The 24,336-nt window shown below is 36.7% G+C and overlaps 2 protein-coding genes across 4 annotated transcripts in view; one reads left to right on the top strand and one right to left on the bottom strand.

The window, feature by feature from the left end:
• Window positions 1-24,336, bottom strand: part of ACAD11 (acyl-CoA dehydrogenase family member 11) — an 89,130-nt gene that overhangs the window by 20,931 nt on the left and 43,863 nt on the right. For all 3 annotated transcript variants that reach the window (XM_082654809.1, XM_082654810.1, XM_082654811.1), the window contains exons 11-16: window positions 24,057-24,195; window positions 19,765-19,872; window positions 17,689-17,787; window positions 3,989-4,055; window positions 3,276-3,361; window positions 206-277 (exon numbers count right to left, since the gene is read on the bottom strand). In XM_082654809.1, the coding sequence (XP_082510935.1) occupies window positions 206-277; window positions 3,276-3,361; window positions 3,989-4,055; window positions 17,689-17,787; window positions 19,765-19,872; window positions 24,057-24,195 (571 nt within the window). The remainder of the gene's footprint in view (window positions 1-205; window positions 278-3,275; window positions 3,362-3,988; window positions 4,056-17,688; window positions 17,788-19,764; window positions 19,873-24,056; window positions 24,196-24,336) is intronic.
• Window positions 15,256-16,308, top strand: ACKR4 (atypical chemokine receptor 4; the record flags this gene model as incomplete). The annotated part of the gene is made up of 1 exon (XM_082654812.1): window positions 15,256-16,308. The coding sequence occupies one exon, from the start codon at window positions 15,256-15,258 to the stop codon at window positions 16,306-16,308; it is 1,053 nt and encodes a 350-aa protein (XP_082510938.1).

Here is a 24,336-nt window from a genome sequence, read left to right as displayed (position 1 = left end):
GATGTGACACCACATCAAATACTTAAATAAAACCTTATTATTCCATGAAGAAAATCCACCAAAGGAAAAAATTTTCCTTTATAAATGGAGTAAATAAGAGGCGAAAGTATCTAAATTATGGTATACTTCGTATCTTTTCCAGATTTAGACCTGAAAATATTTTAAAACAAAATAACAGAGAATCATTTTTCCAAACTTATCTCACCTAGTATTAGATTGGTGGCAGGAACTCGCACTTGATTAAAATGGATCTCAAAATGTCCTCCATGGAAATTGTCTATAAAATAGAGAATAAAATTTTCAAAAGCAAAATGAATTGACCATAAAACAGTCACAGATAATTAATCTATTGAAATATAATTACTCAAAGATAGTGGAATTTAAAGGCCATAATGTCATACATTCCTAGGTAGACCAGAGCCCTGAACCCCCAGCACTGTGTAGGCCAGAAAACTTATCAACTGTTTTAGAAATTTTAAGAGATTTTAGATATCATTTCATCAAGAGGTTTCTGAACTCATTCTCTGAAGTTGTAGAGCTATGAAAAAGGAAGACGGCTCCACAGCTCCGATCAGACTATTTTATTATTGTTTTATTATTGCTTCTTCTTTGAAATTTTTTATATATGGGCTTCCAAAGAAAATTCTGCTCGGAAAAAAAAAGTTCCAATGGTTCAAAAATTGAAAGTGAATAAAGTAATTTAAATTTCTGATTTGACCATTGTGGAAACCAATGCCTGATGATGTGAAGAACCTGCTTGAAGGGACAGAGCAGGTTCAGCATTAGAGACAAAGCTGAGGCTGGGCCTTCAGGTATGTTTGCTCCCAGTCTAGGCTTGTTCACTGTGTGTTTGCCTCTTGAAAATGCTGGCATGTGACTGAGATTGGGAACACATTCACATTTTGTCTTTATATCACCCCTCCTCCCTGCCAAATTCTTCAGATAATCTCATGCTAACTCCACACCCTTTCCCAGTCAGAATAGATATTAATAATCAATTATGTCCACACTGTTTCCTTTGGCCTTGGCACAGGGAGTTGGAGAGGTGCTGGTGAAATTGTCATACTGAAATTTCAAACATAGGCTCTACAATGGAGGGTATCCGTAGCCAACCAACATTATAAACTCATTTTGGTGGTCTTTCAGGCTGTTGCTCTGCAACCCAGTGACTTCCCATGCACAGTGAGCTTGTTTATCCCCATCTTGCCAACACTTTTCTTTTCTTTATAATTCAATCCTTTTTTTTTTTTAGTTAATTTGTATTGGAGTATAATTGCTTTACAATGTTGTATTAGTTTCTACTGTACAGCAAAATTAATCAGCTACACATATCCCCTCTTTTTTGGATTTCCTTGCCACTTAGGTTATCACGTGCATTAAGCAGAGTTCCCTGGGCTATACAATATGTTCTCATTAGTTGTCTATTTTATACATAGTATCAATAGTGTATATGTGTCAATCCCAATCTCCCAATTCCTCCCCCCTCCCTCCTCCCCCCTCCCTTGGTATCCATACATTTGTTCTCTATGTCTGTGTCTCCATTTCTGCTTTGCAAATAAGATCATCTATACCATTTTTCTAGATTCCACATATATGCATTAATATACAATATTTGTTTTTCTGACTTACTTCACTCTGTATGACACTCTCTAGGTCCATCCACATCTCTACAAATGACCCAATTTCATTCCTTTTTATGACTGAGTAATATTCCATTGTATATATGTACCACATCTTTTTTATCCATTCATCTGTTGATGGAAATTTAGGTTGCTTCCATGTCCTGGCTATTGTAAATAGTGCTGCAATGAACACTGGGGCGCATGTGTCTTTTTGAATTATGGTTTTCTCAGAGTATATGCCCAGGAGTGGGATTGCTGTGTCATATGGTAGTTGTAGTTTTAGTTTTTTAAGCAACCTCCATACTGTTCTCCATAGTGGCTCTATCAATTTACATTCCCACCGACAGTGCAGGAGGGGTTCCCTTTGCTCCACACCCTCTCCAGCATTTACTGTTTGTAGATATTTTGATGGTGGCCATTCTGACAAGTGTGAGGTGATACCTCATTGTAGTTTTGATTTGCTTTTCTCTAATAATCAGTGTTGTTGGGCATCTTTTCATGTTTGCCAACACACTTAACCTGTGGGTGCATTCTCCAGCTGCAGCCTACAGAAAGTGATGATGCCAAATGTTCCATAAAACTGCAAGTCTTATATCCACTACTTGAGTATTTTCATTAGCCACTTTCAACAATAAACAGAAAGCCAGCATCACCACAAAACCTGAAGTTCAGTAAACTTTTTCATAACATTTATCACTGGCTGACAGCTATATAACTTCTTATTTACATGTTTGTATTTATTCTCTATCTCCTTCCCCCAGCATGTAAGCTCCACAAGGGCAGAGATCTTGGTCTACTGTGTTCACTAATGTATTTTAAGTACCTGGAACGGTGCTCAGTACTCAACAAATACTTGCTGAGTGAGCAACCTGATTGGCAAGGAAATAGTGAACGTGAGCCTGAGCAAAAGTATCCTTGCTTCTTAGAAATTCCACCCAAGGACAGAAGGAAGGAAAAGTTTTGCATTCAAATCAGTCAAAACCCATTGCTTATTAATAGCTCTTGAGGTTGATTGACTAAGAAAGCTAAACTTGAAAACAAAAATGAATGTTACTATGGGTTACCTAGATTTAATTTTCCAGGTGTATTTCATTAATCTATTCTCCTGGATGATGAAGAGAAGACTGGCAGACAGAGTCATTATTCCTTGAATACTAGTCTGCCCTTTCCCAAAAGCAAACAAAACGTGGTAGAATGCTGCACCACCTCTCTTTTTATTTGTTCTATTCTGAACTCCACTCGTATTTTTATTAAGCGTCAAAAAATTTCTAAAAACCCATCTTGTGCATTAAAATGCTATCTGGGGACTTCCCTGGTGGTCCAGTGGTTAAGAATCCACCTTCCAATGCAGGGGACATGGGTTTGATCCCTGGTCAGGGAACTAAGATCCCACATGCTGCGGGGCAACTAAGCCCACGTGCCGCAACTACTAGGCCTGCGCTCTCTAGAGCCTGCGCACCACAACTAGAGAGCCTGCCCACTGCAACGAAAGATCCCACATGCCGCAATGAAGATCCTGTGTGCCACAACTAAGACCTGATGCAGCCAAATAAATAAATATTTTTTAAAAAATGCTATTTAGTCCCTTCAGTGTTACTGCATATTCTAGTCCTCCTGCTTGCAAATACAAGGACAGGTTGACTGAGTACTTACCCAGGTAGCCAAAAACAGACAAGGGCCTTATTACTTCTACTCCAGGTGTGTTGATGGGAACAAGAATCATGCTGTGTTGTTTGTGTCTGGTCAAAAGAAAAACAGATGTTAGGAAAAGTGTGCTAAGTGGAAAAATAAAACAGATGTTAGGCAGAGTCTCAACTGTCATTTTTTCATTGTTGTTATCATGTAATTATGTAAGCAATGATGTCTGGAATGGGAACTGTGTAAAAAACATACATTAAGTACATTCAGATTCAGGCTGTGATCTGGAACAATGATGATTTTAAAATATGTGAAAGTTATTTAACTGAGGCTTCTCATTGCTCAAAGTGGTAACTGGCAACTGATGTTCAATACACTAAACATTTCAAAACTATTGCCTTGGATCTAAATGTCTAACTTACAAACAGTTTTGAAAAATTTTATATATCTTATAATCTGATCCAAACAGCTTTGAGGATTCAGCAACACTTTTAATACAGGAAATTCCACAGTGAAGAATGTACAGTAACACTCCCTAAAATGTTTTCTAAATACATGTTTTAGCAAAATAATTGTGAAATACAAACATGTGACATTTAATGTCATAATATATTTTATATTATTATGATTTGTGAGCCCAAATGGTGCATTTTAAGTAAATTAAGTGGATACAGAGAAAGACCTACTCTTATTCCTCATAGATTTCTCAATCACTATTGTTTTATTACCTGGTTACACAGTTATTGTTACTTTTTCCCATAACAATTGCAATTTTGCACTTTGGATTCCCAGCTCCTAAAACCAGAGAGAAAATGAGAACAATACATCATAAAAAGAAATTTTTAGCCTGACATTTCACCGTAAAAGTTCTAATCTTTCTAAGTTTACCTCTGGGAAAAAAAACAAACAAACATACAGGAAGAAAACCCTTAATTCATTAAAAAAAATAATGCTATGTACAAAACTGTGTATCACCCAAGAAAAATCACTAGCCAAGGCCAAGAATGGACTTCTCAATGAGAGCTGCTGCACGAAAATAACCAGAAGTCAAAGAAGCCATGAGGGACTTCCCCGGTGGCGCAGTGGTTGAGAGTCCATCTGCCGATGCAGGGGGCGCGGGTTCATGCCCTGGTCTGGGAGGATCCCACGTGCCGTGGAGCAGCTGGGCCTGTGGGCCGTGGCCGCTGGGCCTGCGCATCCGGAGCCTGTGCTCCGCGGCGGGAGAGGCCACAGCAGTGAGAGGCCCGTGTACCGCAAAAAGAAAATAAAAATAAATAAATAAATAAATAAAGAAGCCGTGAAAGAACTGCAGCCCTTAAGACAAAATGACAGCTCTCCCATTCATACCATTTCAGACATCAGCATGCTAGAAAGGTTGTGAACTTCTTCTAGCATATTTCCTCCTGTTTAGATACCATATTTTCTGACATATGGACAAGAAGTACTAAAACTCATGATATTTACTCCCCAACCAGTGACTGAGAAAGACCTAATTTCCCCAGCCATGGGGCTGGGTGAGGGTGAGTCTATTTGAGGATTTCAGTACCCATCCCAGATTACATCATTTGCCCTAGTTACGCTATGGAGTAGCTGAAGATGGTTTACTTGGAGCTGTCCACATATATGAGGCTCTGATTCCACCTTCAGTAAGCCTAGGTTTTCATTCATTGATTTATTAAGGGTTAAAATTTGAAAATATAAAGCTATTTTCATTTTAATGTAAACTTTTATTTAACTACAGTTTAAGGTCTATGGCAATTCCCCAAAGGGGCCTTCTTGCAAAAAGTAAGTTTCATTTTCACCAGTCTAAGCACCTAGTGCCTCAGGGAAACTACCATTTAACTGGTGTTCTAATTATAAGACTGCAAGCAACTGGGTCAGATTAAGTTAAACACATAACTTCTTATAAAAAGTGGTTTTAGGAGATGTGAAATCATATAAAGATAAAATCTGAAAGAAGATTTCAGAACATCAGGATGATTCAAATGGTAGATGATAATACTTAAATTACACTGTGCATCTTAACTGAAATTTCTTATCTGAAAACACTGGGCTGGGGGAATTTTTTTTACCCTTGATTCGTCCTGGCTCTGCAATAATATGTAATCATGCTTTGATTCTTAGCTAGAAATTATTGAGAAAAGAGTCTTTTCCAGAAAGGCTTACTTTTAATTTTTCAACTGGATATTTTTCTACTTGGGGTTTTTGAGCTTTTACTCGTAGGAAGACTTGAGGCCCTTAGGCTGAAGAGTCAGGCCACTTGCCCCATATAACACAGTGTCTCCTTGGTGGGTGTACTTCTGAAAATCAGATTAGGACATAATGGTATGACTTGGGGTTCATTTTCATTACAGATCTTTTCTTTGTCTACTTTCTATCCTGGTAATCAAGAACATTTTGGGTAAATCTTTTAAGGTTTCATGGATTTTAATTCTAGATAAACAGAAGCTGAATCCTTCAAAAGTAAAATCTTCTCTACAATTCCCTCAAACCCTAACCAAAAGCCATCTTTTTCCAATTCTATATTTCTCTCTAATATTTCCCAATAGTATTTCTTGTCTTGTTCTTTCTATCATAAAAAATTGTTGTCACAGCTTTATGTAAGTGCCCAACAGATTTCAGATATCAGGTAAATTTTGAAGAAACTCAAGAAACAAGGCAAATAATTCTTTAATTCTGCTTTGCTCAATCTAATATGGAAAACAATTCAGATTCTTAAAAGATAAAACTTCTAAATTGGCTCTCCTTTTTGGGGTCATTAAGTAGAGGAAGTAAGGGTGAATATATAAGCTGTAAATTTTGAAATATTTTGATTTAACCTTGATGTTTCAGAAAATGGGAAAACTCTCTCACAAATATATCATCTCATCTTAGCTACAAGCATAATTTGGCAGGTGCAGCAACAGAAATGTTCTTCTTCTAAAGGGAGTTTTTGCTCTCATGTTATTTTAGTTAATGAACAGGATACCAAATGTCATAAATTAAATATATTAAAGGAAATCTGAATAGACCAGAAAACATCTAAATATATCTGCTGTGTCACAGGCCTTCATGAATGAAAACAGATGGCATAGATAAGATAATTTTGTTTTTAATCCAGACTCTGTGGTATTTCAAGACTGTTCAAGTGCCAGGATTAAGTCAGGCTGAAAAGGACATTTTACTGATATTTGCTGATGAGTTTTAATTTCACAGGCTCTTACAACCACATGGTTATCAAACAAAATCATTCTCTAACACAAGGAAAGATGACAGGTAGAGAAAAACATGACTATTGGGTATGGATATGGTCTGTAACAATAAAAAAAAGTGATATAAACAATAATATAATGTGAAGTGCAGTTAGCTATGTACAAAGTCTCAAGGTTACTTCTTCTACCAACATTGAACTTCTAAGGTGAAATACTTAAACTTCATTTGGTCTTAGCATTAATACTTAGTTTTAATTCAAATACGAATAAAAAACCAATATGAGTTAAGTAACATTTTAAAATGAAATTTCCACTTGTTAAAAAAAAGAAAAAGTTTATCATTCAGTTAAAAAAAAACAATCTCATGTGTGCCTTTGGAATATGTGCTATTATTAATAGGGGAAACAACCTTTGAAATTCACTTACTCTACTGCTAGGAAGGTTTACATTTAATAAGTATTCAATAAATGTTACATGCTGTCACTATTACAAAATATAGTTGGATCAAAATCAGGTCCAAATAGATCAGAATTGAAAATTTAAAAAAAATTTAAGTAATCAAGACATTAAACGGCTTCCCCGTTGGTGCAGTGGTTAAGAATCCGCCTGCCAATGCATGGTACACGGGTTCAAACCCTGGTCCGGGAAGATCCCACATGCTGCGGAGCAACAAAGCCTGTGCGCCACAACTACTGAGCCTGTGCTCTAAGGCCCATGAGCTACAATTACTGAATCCCACGCACCACAACTACTGAAGCCCACACGCCTAGAGCCCATGTGTCATAAAAAGAGAAGCCACTGCAGTGAGAAGCCCGTGCACAGCAACGAAGACTCAATGCAACCAAAAATAAATAAATAAATAAATAAATTTATTTTAAAAAGACATTAAAAAAACTAGAAGAAAAAACAATTTAGTATCTATGAAATCTCTGGATGGGAAAGAAATGTTGAGCCTCAAAAATAAATGTGGGAATTCCCTGGCAGTCCAGTGGTTAGGACTCTGAGCTCTTACTGCCAAGGCCCCGGCTTCAATCCCTGCATGCAGCCAAAAAAAAAAAAAAAAGAAATCAAAGGAAAAAGATTGACTGGTTTACCTGTATAAAATTATTGTACAGTAAGAAACAAAATTAAAGCAAAAAACAATTTAGGGAAAATATCTCACACATAGCTGGCAAGGGCAGGCGAAGGGTACTGAATCTGTTACAAGTCATTTAAGACAGCAAGATGGTAGTGGAATAACACATTCAACTGGCAACGTTCTAGGGAAATAGACACTTCCATATATTATTGGTGAAAGTGCAAAGTAATACCATTCCTATGTAGTACAATTTGGTAATATCCATCAAAATTACAGATTCGCTTATCCTTTGATCCACCAATTCAACTTCTGGGATTTATCCTACAGGTATAGCTGTTTCTGAATGAACTGACAGATGTAGATTATTAACTGTAGTAGTATTGTTTATACTTGCAAAGAATTGGGCATAAATCAATATCCATCAATAGGAGACTATTATATGGTATGTCCACATAATGGAACCCTTCTAAAAAGAATAAGGAAGCTTTCAATGCACTTAATTGAAAGAACTCTAAGATTATTCTACAGAATGCTATCTTTAGTGTAATAAGAAAAGGGATAGTTATACATGGTTAGTCCCATTCTTCAACATCCCTCAGTAAGATTAGATTAAGTGCAGTTTCCTACCATATCTATAAAGATGCTCTCTATAACATTATTTGTAATAGCAAAATGCTGGAAACATTCAAAGTCCTATAGCAGTTGAATGGTAAGTCAAATTATGGTAATCCACATAAAATATTATTTAGCTACGAAAAATGTCATTTATAGTGAGTTTGAATAACATGAAAATGCTTAAGCAAAAATGCTAAATAAAAAACTCATATACAATATGAATTCAATACGTAGTATGGACACTAAAGAGTAATCATAAGATTATTAAATAATGCTCAATTTGTATCTTAATATCGAAGACATTTTCAGTGAAAATGTAAAATATAGTTTAGTCAGATTGCTTCCCAAGCACCTAATACTGAGAAAAATGGCACTACAAGAAGAAAATGAGAAATGGGTGTGGAGAGAGAGATTCTATAGGAACAAGGGACATTGCTGTTAGGACCGGTGAGGAAGGGTGAGAGACAATTTATGGTGAGAAGCCAGTTGGAATAAACTTATGGTGGAAGGCAAGTGGAAGAGAGGTGCAAAAAAAAAAGGTGCTAAAGAAGCATCAAGTAAATACTTTGAAAAGTTGCCTAAGGTAAGTGATGCCTTTCCCTATCCTCCAAGCTTTATGATTGACTTTCAAATGTTGTCAAGTATTCCCTATTAACACCTCTTCTAGTTCTGTTGAGGAGGAAAATACAGGAAAAGGTCAGTCAGTGAGCTAGTTTCACCATGTTTCATACACAGGTGTGACTCACTATATACTACCAGAGGAAGCTTGATCCTGAGACCCTTTATGCCCCAAGGGCTGGGTATGTGTTTGAGTCAGCAAAAATAATGACCGAATTGAAAAGATGTAAAGATTATAGCTTTATAACTGATTTACAAGAAGGGAATCCTATTTACAAGAAAGTATGTGGTTGAAAGTACATGGGGGAGGAAATGAAGGAAAAGGACAGATACTTTTAAATATCTATAAATATGTATCAAAATTCTATAATAGATGACATCATGGAATTATACACATGCATAAGGGATAGTATGAAAAAGTAGAAATCGTCTAAGGCTAAAGATCTGGATCTAAAATTCCAACTGCATTGCTAAATTTATAAGTCTGTGGAAGATAAGTTACTTAAGCACTGACTGGTTGATTGATTGATTCATTCATTCATAAATTTAATTAGCCATTAAAGAACTACAGCATCAAGGGCAAGTAAAATGGGACAATAATCAGAAGGGAAAGTAGAATTATTTATTAATTCAAAATATTTATTGAGTATCTACTATGTGCCAGGCACTATTCTATATATTTATATATGAAAAATTATACAAAAGTCCCTAATCTGATGAAGCTTATATTCTAATACAGGGTGAGATACATTAGACACCAAACACAATATAAATGATATGGTACATTAGCACATGAAAAGTGCTATGGGTAAGGTTGATTGGGAGTATAGGCAGGTGAAGGGTATTTAGTTTAATTTATTTATTTAATTTTTGCCCTCTGTTTTATTGAGATATAATTGACATACAGCTCTGTATAAGTTTGACTTACATACATCATGAAATGATTATCACAATAAGTTTGGTGAACATCTATCATCTCACACAGATACAAAATGAAAGAAATAGAAAAATATTTTCTTCCTTGTGATGAGAACTCTTAGGGTTTACTCTCTTAACACCTTCCATATATAACATACAACAGTGTTAATTCTATTTATTATGTTGTACATTACATCCCTACTACTTGTGTATCTTATAACTGGAAGTTTGTACCTTTTTTGACCACCTTCATCTAATTCCCTTCCCCTTCCACCTGCCTCTTGCAACCACATATCTGATCTCTTTTTTTTATGTTTGTTTGTTTTTGAAGTACAATTGACCTACAACACTATGTTAGTTCCTGTTACACGACACAGTGACTGGATATTTCTAAACATTTTAAACTGACCACTATGATAAATCTAGTTATGATATGTCAACATACAAAGATATTACTTACTTATTGGCTATATACCTCACACTATATATTTCATCCCCATGACTCATTTATTTTGCAACTGGAAGTTTGTAGTCCTTTTTTTTTTTTGAAAATTTGATGCATGCTATGGAATAATGTATTAAATGTATACATATCAACAAAGATGTATTTGTTTTTATACATTTGTTTATTTTTGGCTGCCTTGGGTCTTCGGGCAAGCAGGGGCTACTCTTCGTTGCGGTGCCCACAGGCTTCTCATTGCTGTGGCTTCTCTTGTTGCGGAGCTCCGGCTCTAGAGCTCAGGCTCGGTAGTTGTGGCATGTGGGCTTAGTTGCTCGGAGGCATGTGGGATCATCCCAGACCAGGGCTTGAATCCGTGTTCCCTGCATTGGCAGGCAGATTCTTAGCCACTGCACCATCAGGGAAGCCCTGTAATCTCTTTTTAAGAGTTTGTAATCTCGGGCTTCCCTGGTGGTGCAGTGGTTGAGAGTCCGCCTGCCAATGCAGGGTACACGGGTTCGTGTCCTGGTCTGGGAGGATCCCACGTGCCGCGGAGCGGCTGCGCCCGTGAGTGCGTGCGGAGCCTGTGAGAGGCCCGCGTACAGAAAAAAAAAAAAAGTTTGTAATCTCTTAATCTCCCTTACCTATTTCTTTCCTCCCCCATCCCCCTCCCACCTGTCGGCAACCATCGGTTTGTTCTCTGTATCTATAACTCTGTTTCTGTTTTGTTATGTTTGTTCATTTGTTTTGTTTGTGAAGGGTATTTTAAATAGAATAATCAGGGGTTGCCTCAGTGAGAAGGTGGTGATTGGACAAAGACTGGAAAGACATGAGGGAGTGAGCGTTGCAAGTACTGAAAGGAAGCACAGTCCAGGCAGATAGAAGAGCCAGTACAAAAGCCCTAAGAAGGAATGTGCCTAGCACATTTCAAAACAGCAAGGAGGTTGGTGTGGCAGAATAAGCAAGCAAAGAGGAGGAGAAGGAAATAAGTCAGAGAGGCAATGAGGGATGGAGGGTAGGCCATTCTAAGAATTTAGTGGAAGGTTGCTTGTTTGCTTCCTCCTGCTCCCAAAATACATAAGATAAAGAAGAATAAGAGGTAAGAGAAGGCAAAAGACCAGAGAGTCTAGAGAGGGCAGGGATAAATTTAAGAGCAGTATCCCTCAGCAAGCAGCAAGAGATCAGAGTAATGATCAGCCATGGTAAGGAGAAGAGATGCCTCTTTTGGAAGAATTGTGCTAGAGTCTGCTGAGGAAGGCTGATATGCTCATCTCTTAGCAACTTTGCCCTCAGTGACTTCACATTGGTAGCTGAAATTGGCCATGGTGGGAGTGTTTACACCATGGAAAATGTCTAACACTACAAATCCAGGCACTTTTTTCTTTTTTTCAATTTGGAAGTGTTTTATTTTATTTATTTATTTTTTAAACATCTTTATTGGAGTATAATTGCTTTACAATGGTGTGTTAGTTTCTGCTGTATAACAAAGTGAATCACTAATACATATACATATATCCCCATATCTCTTCCCTCTTGCATCTCCCTCCCTCCCACTCTCCCTATCCCACCCCTCTAGGTGGTCACAAAGCACTGAGCTGATCTTCCTGTGCTATGGGGCTGCTTCCCACTTGCTATCTATTTTACATTTGGTCAGGCATTTTTTTCTTGGTGAGATGGTTTAGCTGCATGCAAATAACTCTTCTCAAAGACTGGTGGATAACAAGGAGGAGAAGTTGGCTGTATCCCCAGACACATACTGTGGGAAGATGAAGGCCCCAGTGCTCTAGAGTCTCTTTTCTGTGAATCAACAGGAAAGTTAGATCAGTTGCTTTTAGAAAAAATGGCATTGGTCTGAAATAATTTCTGAAGGGGGAGACTGAGCCTAGAGAAAGTAAATAAGGGAACTGTTATGCAAATATAGGGAGAGTCAAGGCCAAGGGTTAAATCTGCATACATTTATCTTCTTTCTCTAACTTTCATTTGTTTGGAAGTAGAGGGAGGGGGAGATAGCCAGAGATAGCCTTTCCAGACAGAAGGATTTTGAAAGTTTGGAGCTGGCCATTGAAGAAGATTACAGGAAGGAACAAGAATTTAAAGTTGTGGGGAAAGTCATACTCTGGGGTCAAGGACAGATAAGGAGTACAGTGAGGCCAAGGGGAGTCTCATAGTTTAAGAAAAATACAAAATGATGTGGTATAAAGATTTAAATTCTACTATAAATACCTAATGATTACTTAAAATTTAGTTTTTGATAATTTAGTCTTTACAAAGATAACTTTCTAGGTTACAATCATTTTTTGTTTTCTTTCCTAGACAAAATAATTTTAGAGAGTATTTTTCTAGATGCTACCTACAAGTAAATACTTGTTAGCTGCCTTGAGGCGCTCTGGTGAATTCTTTTGGTTTGGCAGTCAGTACCTCAGCTGCAGGCACGTTCCTGTTCCCTTTGGCTAAGTGGAAACTTCGAAAGGTCTGTAGTTTTTGAAACGAGATTGAATTCCTTCAAGTTTGTAACCTAGGACACTTAAGAACTTGGATTTGAGTTCACAGGATGGTTATACATAAAATAAAAGATCAAGTGCTCACAAGGTTAAATTTCCTGAAAGCCTTACTGGATGTAAGACAAAGGCGGGGTATAAAACGAAAATAAAAGTATGCTGAGTTAGAGAGGTCATTCTATCTTACTCTCTGCACTCAAGACTGCTCCTGTCTGCTGACAGAAACAGGTTGGTTTTTTCTTTCTTCTTCCATTCAGACTTGTATATGATTTTTTTTTAAGCCCAAAGGTTTGGTATATTTATGTATGCATAAAAGTTTACATGTGCAGAAAAGAGCTATTTGAAAAGTTATACATGTTAACCTTAAAACAAAAATATGAACATAGCAAGAAGAAAATATTATTTTAATACGATTACTTGCCTATCAAACTTTGTTAATAATAGGTTTTGCTATATCATTTTTTCCTGCTTTGTTTTATTGTTAAATTTTTTTATTCTTATGATAATTACAAAGGCATTTAAATGTGTTTCTATGTTTCTGCCAGAAGGATCACTTCTGCAAATAGTTTCCATTCCTACGCTTATTTATTCATATTTTTAGCATGATTAATTCTTTTAAAATATCTTTCCTTAATATCTTATCTGTTTGGCCATATTATACCTTATCACTGGGTTCAAGATTTGTGTGATAAAAGAGAAGGAAAGAACAAAGTTCCTACCGTATTAATAATTAACATATAAGAAAACGAAGACTAAAGTAGTCTTCCAGATTGGAACTTTTCAAATAACTTTAAGGATAAAGGGAGACAGAAGGGCTAAGGAAAAAGTATAACAAAACTCAGCACTATAATAAAAACACTGAAAGTTATTATTATATATATTTTAAAACTTGTGAATTCTGTGCAAGCTTATCTTAATACTACAGGGTGTTAATAGCCAGTACAGTAGAATAACTTAATGAAGAGACATGAGATTCCTGCAGTATCATCCTTCCATTCTAGAGTAATAGCTTTAAACTATTGGTAAAACGTTTAGTTTGACAAATATTTGCTGGGCACCTAGAGTGGGCCTGGCACTCTCTTCGGGTATTAATTATAAACATAAATCCAACAGGTCATAGTCTTAGGGAACTTAGAGCACAGAGGGAAAAGGTAGTCTGAGAAACATGTCTTCCATAGGATGGGGTCAGTTCTCTGAGAGATATGCAGATACAGTTATTGGATCGGGAAAGTCTTCGGGAGAGGTGACATCTAAGTTAACTGGGTAGGAACTGGCCCTTCAAGGGAAGGGCAGGAAATAGTCCATCAGATAAAAGAACAGAATGAGTAATGATGTAGACATGTGCTGTAGCATGGTGTGTGCCAGAAAATCGCTGGCAAATCAATATTGTTGCTGTCTACCATGCAGGGTGCACAGTAGAGAGATGTAGCAGGAACCATGGGTAGGACAACATTATGGAAGGAGCCTTGGGTATCATGGTAAGGAGCTTAGATTGTATCTTTCAGATGAAGGGATGTGTCTTTCAGGTGAGGAGCTAATAAGCAGCAGTGATGGATTGACATTTTAGAGAGAGAGCACTCTGATGGCAGTAAGAAAAATGTTTTGATAAGGAGGTGGTAAGGAGGAATAAGAACAGTAGGACGGGGCTTCCCTGGTGGCGCAGTGGTTGAGAGTCCGCCTGCCGATATAGGGGACACGGGTTTGTGCCCCGGTCCGGGAAGATCCCACAGGCCGCGGAGCGGCTGGGCCCGTGAGCCATGGCCGCTAAGCCTGCGCGTCCGGAGCCTGTGCTCTGCAACGGGAGAGGCCACAACAGTGAGAGGCCAGCGTACTGGAAAAAAAAAAAAAAAAAAGAAGAACAGTAGGATGCCACTTGGGAAGATATTGTAATAGGCCAGGTAATAATGATGGTTGAATTATGTGGATGTGTCAAGGAGCACAGATTAAAAGGAAGAGACAGATTTGAGACCTATTTGGGAGGTAAAATCAGAATTTAGGGGCTGACTGGAAATCAGGGATGAAGATAAGAGATAAATCAAGGATGGTACAGGCTGAAGGCTTAGGTGACTAGTGGAACAACAGTGCTACCAAATAGTAGTTTACAATCAGCATGTAGTGACAGGTTTTGGAGGGAAGCTAACTAGAGGAGACTTTGTTTTATAAAAGCCAACCAGTAAAATTAAGTAAAATGCTGAGATAATATATTTAACTTATTTTAAAATAAATTCATAAATATATAAAAATAATATTTATTTTAAATAAATAAAATTATTTTAATTTTAAAATTTAATTTATTGTCAATATACTGTGTAAGAATCACAAAGTTGTATATATAAAAGTTACAGGGTTTAATGATTAATGAAATTCCCCAGGGTATTATTTTTATCTTCCCTCTGTAAATCCCAGCTCCTGTACACAAACTTGTAAAATCAAGCGATGAAAAACTACTCTTGGGGATATATTCCAACGTGGCTTCCATTAAAGAGTTTCAAAGAGTGGCAGGTTCAGGCTCACATATGTTATGGCAACAATCTATTCTCTAATAAAAGAATAAAACATATGCTAGATCAAAAGCGTTTCCACTTAAGAAATATTAAAATAAATATCCTGTATTCTTTTTGCCATTTAGATTGGAGCCATGGCTTTGGAACACAACCAGTCAACAGATTACTATTATGAGGAAAATGAAATGAATGACACTCATGACTATAGTCAGTATGAAGTGATCTGTATAAAAGAAGAGGTCAGAAAATTTGCAAAAGTTTTCCTGCCTGCCTTCTTCACAATAGCTTTCATCATTGGACTTGCAGGCAATTCTATAATAGTGGCGATTTATGCCCATTACAAAAAGAGGCGAACCAAAACAGATGTGTACATCCTGAATTTGACAGTGGCAGATTTACTCCTTCTATTCACTCTGCCTTTTTGGGCAGTTAATGCAGTTCATGGGTGGGTTTTAGGGAAAATCATGTGCAAAGTCACTTCAGCCTTGTACACGGTCAACTTTGTCTCTGGAATGCAGTTTCTGGCTTGTATCAGCATAGACAGATATTGGGCAGTAACTAAAGCTCCCAGTCAATCGGGAGTGCAAAAACAATGCTGGCTCATCTGTTCCTGTGTCTGGATGGCTGCCATCTTGCTGAGTATACCTCAGCTGGTTTTTTATACAGTAAATCACAAGGCTAGGTGCATTCCCATCTTTCCATACCACCTAGGAACATCAATGAAAGCATCAATTCAAATGCTGGAAATCTGCGTTGGATTTGTAATACCCTTTCTTATTATGGCAGTGTGCTACTTCATCACGGCAAAGACGCTCATCAAGATGCCAAACACTACAAAATCTCGGCCCCTCAAAATTCTGCTCACAGTGGTCATAGTTTTCCTTGTCACTCAGCTGCCTTATAACATTGTCAAGTTCTGCCAAGCCATAGATATCATCTACTCCCTGATCACCAACTGCGACATGAGCAAACGTATGGATGTTGCCATCCAAATCACAGAGAGCATTGCACTCTTTCACAGCTGCCTCAACCCGGTCCTGTATGTTTTTATGGGAAACTCTTTTAAAATCTACATCATGAAAGTTGCCAAGAAATATGGGTCCTGGAGAAGACAAAGACAAAATGTGGAGGAGATTCCTTTCGATTCTGAAGATGCTACAGAGCCAACCAGTACTTTCAGCATTTAAATATAAAACTGCTCTGTCTCTTGCTTTGATACACATGAATGAGGTTTCTCCCTCAGATCAAACATCTGCATTTCTCTGAAATTCAAATCTCAAACACTGTGGTGGCAACTTATAACAAAGAAGAGGTTAGGGTGGGGAAGGGGAGTGAGGTAGAAGCCAAGAAAAAGAGGAAACAAAAAATAAATGCATAAAACATGGAAATTAAAATTAACAATATAGGAAAATAGTAGTAACAGTCATACATAAGAAAAACACTATAAGTTAGGTCATCTAAAACAGATTATTAAAGAAATTTAAATTAAGGGGCATTTATAATTATTTTAAATTATCTAAATTTTAATATAAGAACAATTTCCCTGCATAATTTTAGTACTTGAATAACTATGCAGCAAAATTCAATGTCTTTTTCTTTTTCTTGTTTCTTAATTTGTAAGAGATTTCATAAAACTCCAGAAAGAATAACAATTGGCAATCAAAAAAAAAAAAAGCAAAAACAAAAACAAAAAGCTTTTCTGGCTATTGTAATATATTACTGGTAAGTTTCTAAACATGTAATTTGCTTTTATGATGTCAACTTTCTTTAGTAATAAGCTGGTTATCCTGTTAGATTTATCATTTATACTCTAGAAGCAATCCTCAGACAATCACATTTATCTAGGTTTCAATTTTTATAACTGCCTAAAGGGCTCATCCATTTACGTGAGTCAATTACTGAGGGTTGACTAAATAATATATTTTCCTATGTCTAAAGACTCTTTTTTTTTGGCGGTATGCGGGCCTCTCACTGTTGTGGCCTCTCCCGTTGCGGAGCACAGGCTCCGGACGCGCAGGCTCAGCGGCCATGGCTCACGGGCCCAGCCGCTCCGCGGCACGTGGGATCTTCCCAGACCGGGGCACGAACCCGTGTCCCCTGCATCGGCAGGCGGACTCTCAACCACTGCGCCACCAGGGAAGCCCCAAGACTCTTATTTTTCACTTAAATACTTGTATTTTTAAACAATGAAAATATGTACCACAATAAATTATTTTTAATAATATGGGCTGCTTATCTCTTTAAAAACAATTATATATAAATTATTATAGTCCATGTAATATGCCCCTATTAAAATTTTTGATATAAATGACAAAGGTCAAAAATAGTGTGCACTAATATAAATTTTTTCTCTCACAAACTGTAAAAAAAAAGACGTTTTCTGCTCTTAAATAAACATTGCCCAATCAAGACATTGTTTTAAAATTACTTTTCTTTTTATCAACTATTTCTAAATTTGAAAATGCTTTCAAAGACAGAATTTAAAGAACTGTGGTCATGAAATGAATAACTATGTATCTTATTATTCTAGCACAGTATCTAGCACGAAGAATCAATAGAATACTCACCAGTGCACCACCATTTCTTGCCGTTAATTATATAGCTATCTCCATCTTGCTGGATGCTACATTCAATATTTGTGGCATCACTTGAAGCTACATCGGGCTCTATAAATAAGCAAAGGCTGAATTTACAGGCAGGCAGATACCATTAGTTTACAAAAGACCCTTAGTTAAAGAAATGTGAACTCTGAGGACAGAGGCATCTTTGTCTTTTTCATCTTCCTACCCTTCCCCCATTCCCCCTGGTTCTTCTACAACCTACACATAGTAGGTATTCAATAAATGTGCATTGGAAAAATGAATAAATGAAGTATTTAGAACAACTCAAGATAGATCAACTATCTGAATTGTGTTCTTGGCATCCTCAGTGATATATGACTTGGGATACAACTCAATCTTTTCTCCAATCATCAAACGTGCATTAAAAATATCGTTCTTGGGCTTCCCTGGTGGCGCAGTGGTTGAGAGTCCGCCTGCCGACGCAGGGGACGCGGGTTTGTGCCCCGGTCCGGGAAGATCTCACATGCCGCGGAGCGGCTGGGCTCGTGAGTCATGGCCGCTGAGCCTGCGCGTCCGGAGCCTGTGCTCCGCAACGGGAGAGGCCACAACAGCGAGAGGCCCAAGTACAGAAAAAAAAAAAAAAAATCGTTCTTTACTTCCCACAATGAAAATCTGTACTACATATTTGCAAGCCAGATTTCCCCACCATAGGTTTAGTATCTTAAACAACTTCTTTTTTTTCTTTTTTTTTTTAAATTAATTTTTATTGGAGTGTAGTTGATTTACAATGTCGTGTTAGTTTCTGCTGTACAGAAAAGTGAATCATATATCCACTCTTTCTCAGATTCTTTTCCCATATAGGTCATTACAGAGTATTGAGTAGAGTTCCCTGTGCTATACAGTAGGTTCTCAGCAGTTATCTGTTTTATACATAGTAATGTGTATATGTTAATCCCAATCTCCCTATTTATCTCCCCACTCCCTCCCCCGCTTTCCCCCTTGGTAACCATAAATTTGTTTTTGACATCTGTGACTCTATTTCTGTAGTATCTTAAACAACTTCTAACTGCAAATTCCATCAGGAATGCTTTCACCAATCTATTTATTTTGCATTCTATAAAGCTTGCTCAACACTTAATGTCTTCAGAAAGTTTTCCATAGGACACTTTTACAAGACTGCTTTACTGCATTGCATTTTAGAACTTAGAGGCTAGCTCTCAATCATAGTAATCTGCACTTGTTAATGTGCTGCTCTTTTGAATGGATCCTTAAGATATTTTATGTGTTCTCTTTCTAAAACTAGAGACCCTCTTTCTTTAGAAAAGGAGGTGTGTACTCTATTTATTTTGTAATTAATTAGAGCTTTGTAGACAACACAGCATACAGCAGGTATTCAATAAAGGCCTCTTACTGGTTTAAATGGAGATCAGTTTTGCTATTATAAATGTATGCAATGTTAGAGAAGGACAATAAAATCTGGCCAAAATCATGGCCAGATGAAATTGAGTTTAATTCTAAACTCAAATATGGAACAATGATTTTGTCCTTTGAAGAGTGCTTAATTACTGTTTCCTATGTACAAATGCACCAAAACCCATTTTTATTAACATGCTCCTAGTTTAATTACCCTACATGATTATAATTTGAGCTATATGACCAACACTGGTGAAAGTTCTATTTTTCTGGGTTTATGGAAGAGTTGAGTAGTTTTTAAGTGTCAATATAAAATTATCACAAAGATCAATATTTCATACACTAGGGTAAAAAAGATCTTAAACACCCACAGATGGCAATTTTAGATGCAAGTCAAAAGGTTATAAAACTAGGTTTACTCTGCTGCTAATGCCTAAAGCAGGCTACCAGAAAACATCATCTGGTGTCCTCCCAAAGGGGAGGACAATTTTATTCTGCACATTTAAAAATGCCAAAAATTAAAATTGGGCTCCAACAAACATGTTCACATTTCTGGTCACAGGCAAATTTGCCTGAAACACAGAGCCACGTCCCACATTTCTTCAGTTCCTCCATAATAACTGGGACGAGTGGCTGCCCAATGGGAGAATGTGACTGAATTGCTCTTACCTGTCATACAGAAGCAAGAGGCAATGCTCCCTTGAAGAAGAGGCTCAAGCCACTGCTGCTTCTGTTTCTCACTTCCATATAGGTGAAGCACCTCCATGTTCCCTGTGTCTACACGTAATAAGGAAAAGCACTTGTTTTGCATTTAAAAATTTATTAATGTGAAATCCAAACTATATATAGAAAACAGACATGAATCTTTTTAGAGCAAATATTTACTAACAAAAATATTTTGAAACATAACAGACGAGATTGGGTGCATTCAGGGTGGCATGGCCGTAGACTAAACATAATAGTAAATACAATTTACAAGGAAGGTATGTCATAAGTAGTTACAAGTACATGGCATTTGGTGCCTATTTATTCAACTTGTTCTGAATCACAGACACTTGTCTACTTCATCCCAATGAAGCATGGCTCTGAGTTTTAACTCAATTAGGACTGAGGAAAATAATTTACTGGCCTAACCTTTCCCTGCTATCTTGCAAATATACTCTGCTTGGAGTGACTGCAATGCTCTTAGAGAACAATTAACATTACTTATTACTGAGACTCCTGTTCCTCAAACATACCTTGTGCTTTTTAACTTCCACATGTTTGCTTGGGCCAGGCCTTCTCTCTGGTGAAATTCTACCTGTCACTCCTAAGTAAACCTCTGCTTCTGAGCCATCTCCATTGTGAAGACTCTCCAGCTACCCAATCAGAAATATCTCCTTCCTTTGACCTCACATAGTAATTATTGTCTTTTTACCGCTAGCACTGCTCTTACTTTTGTGATCCCATACCACCTAGAAAAGTACTAGGTAATATCTCAAGGATGCTAAACATGGAATCCCTGCCCTGGATAGAAAATGACAATAGATAACTTCAAAGACCCTCTCCAGCCCTCAGAGGGCATTGTGCAATACATGATACACTGCAGTATCACTCTCAGGTGAAAAAGAATGCTTCATGTCTGCTGTGGAGCAAAATGCTCTAGATGCCTTTCTCTGATTTTCATTCCCATCAAATTTCTAAAAATACTCTCTAAAACCTTTCTCTTGAATGCTGATTACTTATAAGATTTTGAGGAAGAATTTTTCAATATCGTCTCTTACAATGATATTAAGGACAGCTATTGAAATGCCTATGAAAATTGAGCTAAGTCTAAGTTAAGTCTCTCAAAACATGTTTGTACTCTGTTCAGGCACTCCTAACAGGGCCCAAGTTATATTAAAATGCACACAATTCCTAGTAGATTAACACAAGCTTAAAATTCTTTTCAACTGAGGGAGAAAATGAGTCTTGAATTATAATTAATGAAGTTCATTGTTTTCTTTGCTTGTTTTAAATCCAGTGTTTCTTGTAGTTTGAATGAGGTAAATATTGAATAAAAACTTTCCAAAAATTAGTTTATTCTGAGAATCTGACAAACCAAAGTTATCATTTATAGGTTCGTTAAAAAAAAAAAAAGCCTAGATAAATTACTTGTACAAAAAAAAAAATTTCCCCCAAATTAGCCTAAAGGCCTCCAAATTTTCTAGTAACGGCTTTAGAATTAAAATGACTATTTTCAACATTCCAATATACAATATTGTATGACTTATTGATGGGCAAAAAAACCAAACCAAAACAAAAGGCAAATCAGAAGACTACATATGTGTCCCATAATATTTTATAACTATTTGGGAAATAATTTGGGTATCTTGAGTAGAAATTCATCTCATATACACTTAAGAAAACTCTTAAGTATTTAATCAACATCAATCATATTCCCTTCTTTATCTGCTTTGTATAAAGCAAAACACAGTGCTCTAAAACACAATAGCCCAAAGGCCTTCATGAATATATCTCCACTACAAAGAGAAAATGCCTAGTTTTCTACCTATGGTTTTATACATCTTGTTTGCTGAGGACAGTTGCTTATCATACTTTGGTCAAAGAAAATGTATTTCCCTTGCCAATTTTAAAATTTCAGCAGTTTGGTGGTATCATATTATAACCGATAGACTAATGAAATTTTAATACTAGAAAAAAGTCTATGACCATCTAGTGAAAAGTTCATAGGTCAAATGGAAAAATAGCGGCAGAGCTGCATCTGCAATGGATGCCTTCTATAGCATTATTTTTCATATTATGACCCATTAGTTTGTCATAAAATTAATTCAATGGAATATGACTAGCATTCTCTGAGAAATGAAAATAGATCAAAATAGAATACATTAGACTAGACTCAGTGGAAAATATATGAATTCATGTAGTAAGGGAAACTTGTTTCATGAAGCCTTTTTTCAGTAATATATGTCTCTCCCCTCCTGATTTCCATAAATCAATCCATGAACACACACATACAGCTTCATACACTACATATTGGGTCACAATATAAAATATATCTTACTATGAGTGGCAATAAAAAAAGTTTTAAGCAAAAGACTACCAGTCTCTTTCCACAAAATTATGCTACCTATGTAACATGATATAATAGCTACATATAAAGAGATAAAATCTTTAGAAACTCTGTGAATAGATTTATTTACTTTTACAGTAGCCTCATTATTGGATTAAAATGTAGTCATCAGTAAATAGACAAATCAGTGTTTTGAAGAGAGAAAACCATATCTGGGACAAGTTCAACCATTATCAGAGGTTTATGGATTATCTTAATAATTCCCGAGAAATGAGAGTCAAAGTCCAGTGTGGAAACACTTCGAGAAGCAACTAGATTGTGTTTTCTCTGACATCAAACATACCTCTTTTGGGCACTTCCCCGCTTCACTAACTCTTTTTGGGCCATACAATAAGCACAAAAGGCAAAATGAGGACTAACTTGTGCAGGGACACTATAGGATATTATACAATTATCCTTCTACTACAAATCAAATACCAGTCCTTGACTGGAAGCATCAAAAATAACCACAGTAACTTTGGGGAAAAAAGACAAAAGACATATCAAGGGTCTACCCTAGACCTACTGAATCAGAATCTCCAGGGATGAAGCCTGTGAATCCGGATTTTTTCAAAGCTTTTTAGGGGATTCCTTCTGCAAATTGGGTTTGAAAACACCTTCTAAAGACTACATTCCTGGTTTATTCCTTCCATATTACCTTTTTAAAGAAAAGTTGGCCTCCTTCCCTCATCCTTCCAATTTTTCATGCCAAAGTCCTTGAAGGCATCCTTGACTCCCCCATTAATACCTCATAATCAATCAGGAAATCCTCTTGGCTCTGCCCTCAAAATATATTTAGAATCTTTCCACTTCTCACTCCACTGCTACTCCCTTGAACAAATCCCCATCATCTCTCACCAAGACCATCACAACAAGACTCCCTGCTTACTTCCTTCTCTCCTTTTGTTAATTCTCAACATAGCAGCCAAAGGGATTCTTTTAAAACTGAAGTGACATCTTGTCACTCCTCTGCTCAAATCCCCATTTCACTGAAAGTATAAGCACTCACCTGCCCTATAAGTCCCAACATACAAGGCCCTTTCCTCTCTGATATCTTTTGCTATTCTTTCCCAGCCACACTGACCTCCTTGGCTATTCTTGAAATATACCAGTCACACTCTTGCTTTAGGGCCTTTGCATTTTATGTTCTCTATGCTATGAAAACTCTTCCCCCAGATCTCAGCATGATTAACTCTCTCACCTTCTTTAAGTCTTTACTGAATGTCATTTTCCTAACAAGGCCTATTCTGAGCCTTCCATCTTAAATTGTTATACACATTACCTGTCCCTCAGCACTCCAGAGCTCCCCTACCTTGCCGGTTTTTTTTCCCCAAAGCACTTTTCATCTTCAAACTTACTTATATAATTACTTATTTAATCTAGCTATTGTTTATTTTTGTCTCTCTCTATTAGAATGCCAGCTCCATGAGGCAGGAATCTTTGTGTATTTTATTTCATGATAGTTGCTAAAATAGTGCTTGGCATATAGTAGGCAACTGATAAATAATTGGTGAGTAAATGGAGATATAGTGAGGCTAACCAAAAGATTTAAAACTCTATCCATTCTAACTAACCATAGATATGTTTAATACTGTTAGAAAACTGGAAACCTTATATGGCCAATCCCTTTGGTGGTGACTTCTATTCACTAATACTCTTAATGTAATGATGTTTAATAAAAGAATAATCCAATGAGAACTTTAGGTCCATTTTTTAAAATATTTAAATAAAAGTAACTGAAAGTAAAATTATAGACAAATTTATAAATCAATGACTTTGTGTAGAAAAACTTCCTTGTCATAAAATAGAGAAATTTTAAACACTGCTCAAAATATCTGAGAAAAGTTCTGTTTTTAAATAATGTAGTAACCTGGTGCTTGGCAGTTAAAGACATCTGGAGCAAAAAAGCATTTTCCTGTTTCTTCAGCAATCAAGGCATAGTCTACTTGGCTGAGACCGCTTACAGCTGGCAAAAACAAGTTCCAGAGGCCTTCTGCTTTGGCCATTTCCTGTCAAGGTGATGAATATGCCAGAGTTATCATAATTTATCATGACCTAAAATTATTTATTTTTAAAAGATACTGCTATTTATGCCTTTTGAATTTATGAAATTATTTATTTCATTGTATTCTACAGTGCAAGTAGTTATT

This window comes from Grampus griseus (assembly GCF_964374135.1).
Source record: "Grampus griseus genome assembly, chromosome: 5".
Lineage (NCBI taxonomy): Eukaryota > Metazoa > Chordata > Mammalia > Artiodactyla > Delphinidae > Grampus > Grampus griseus.
Note: the sequence above shows the minus strand (reverse complement) of the source record. Positions and strands in the feature narration are given on the sequence as shown.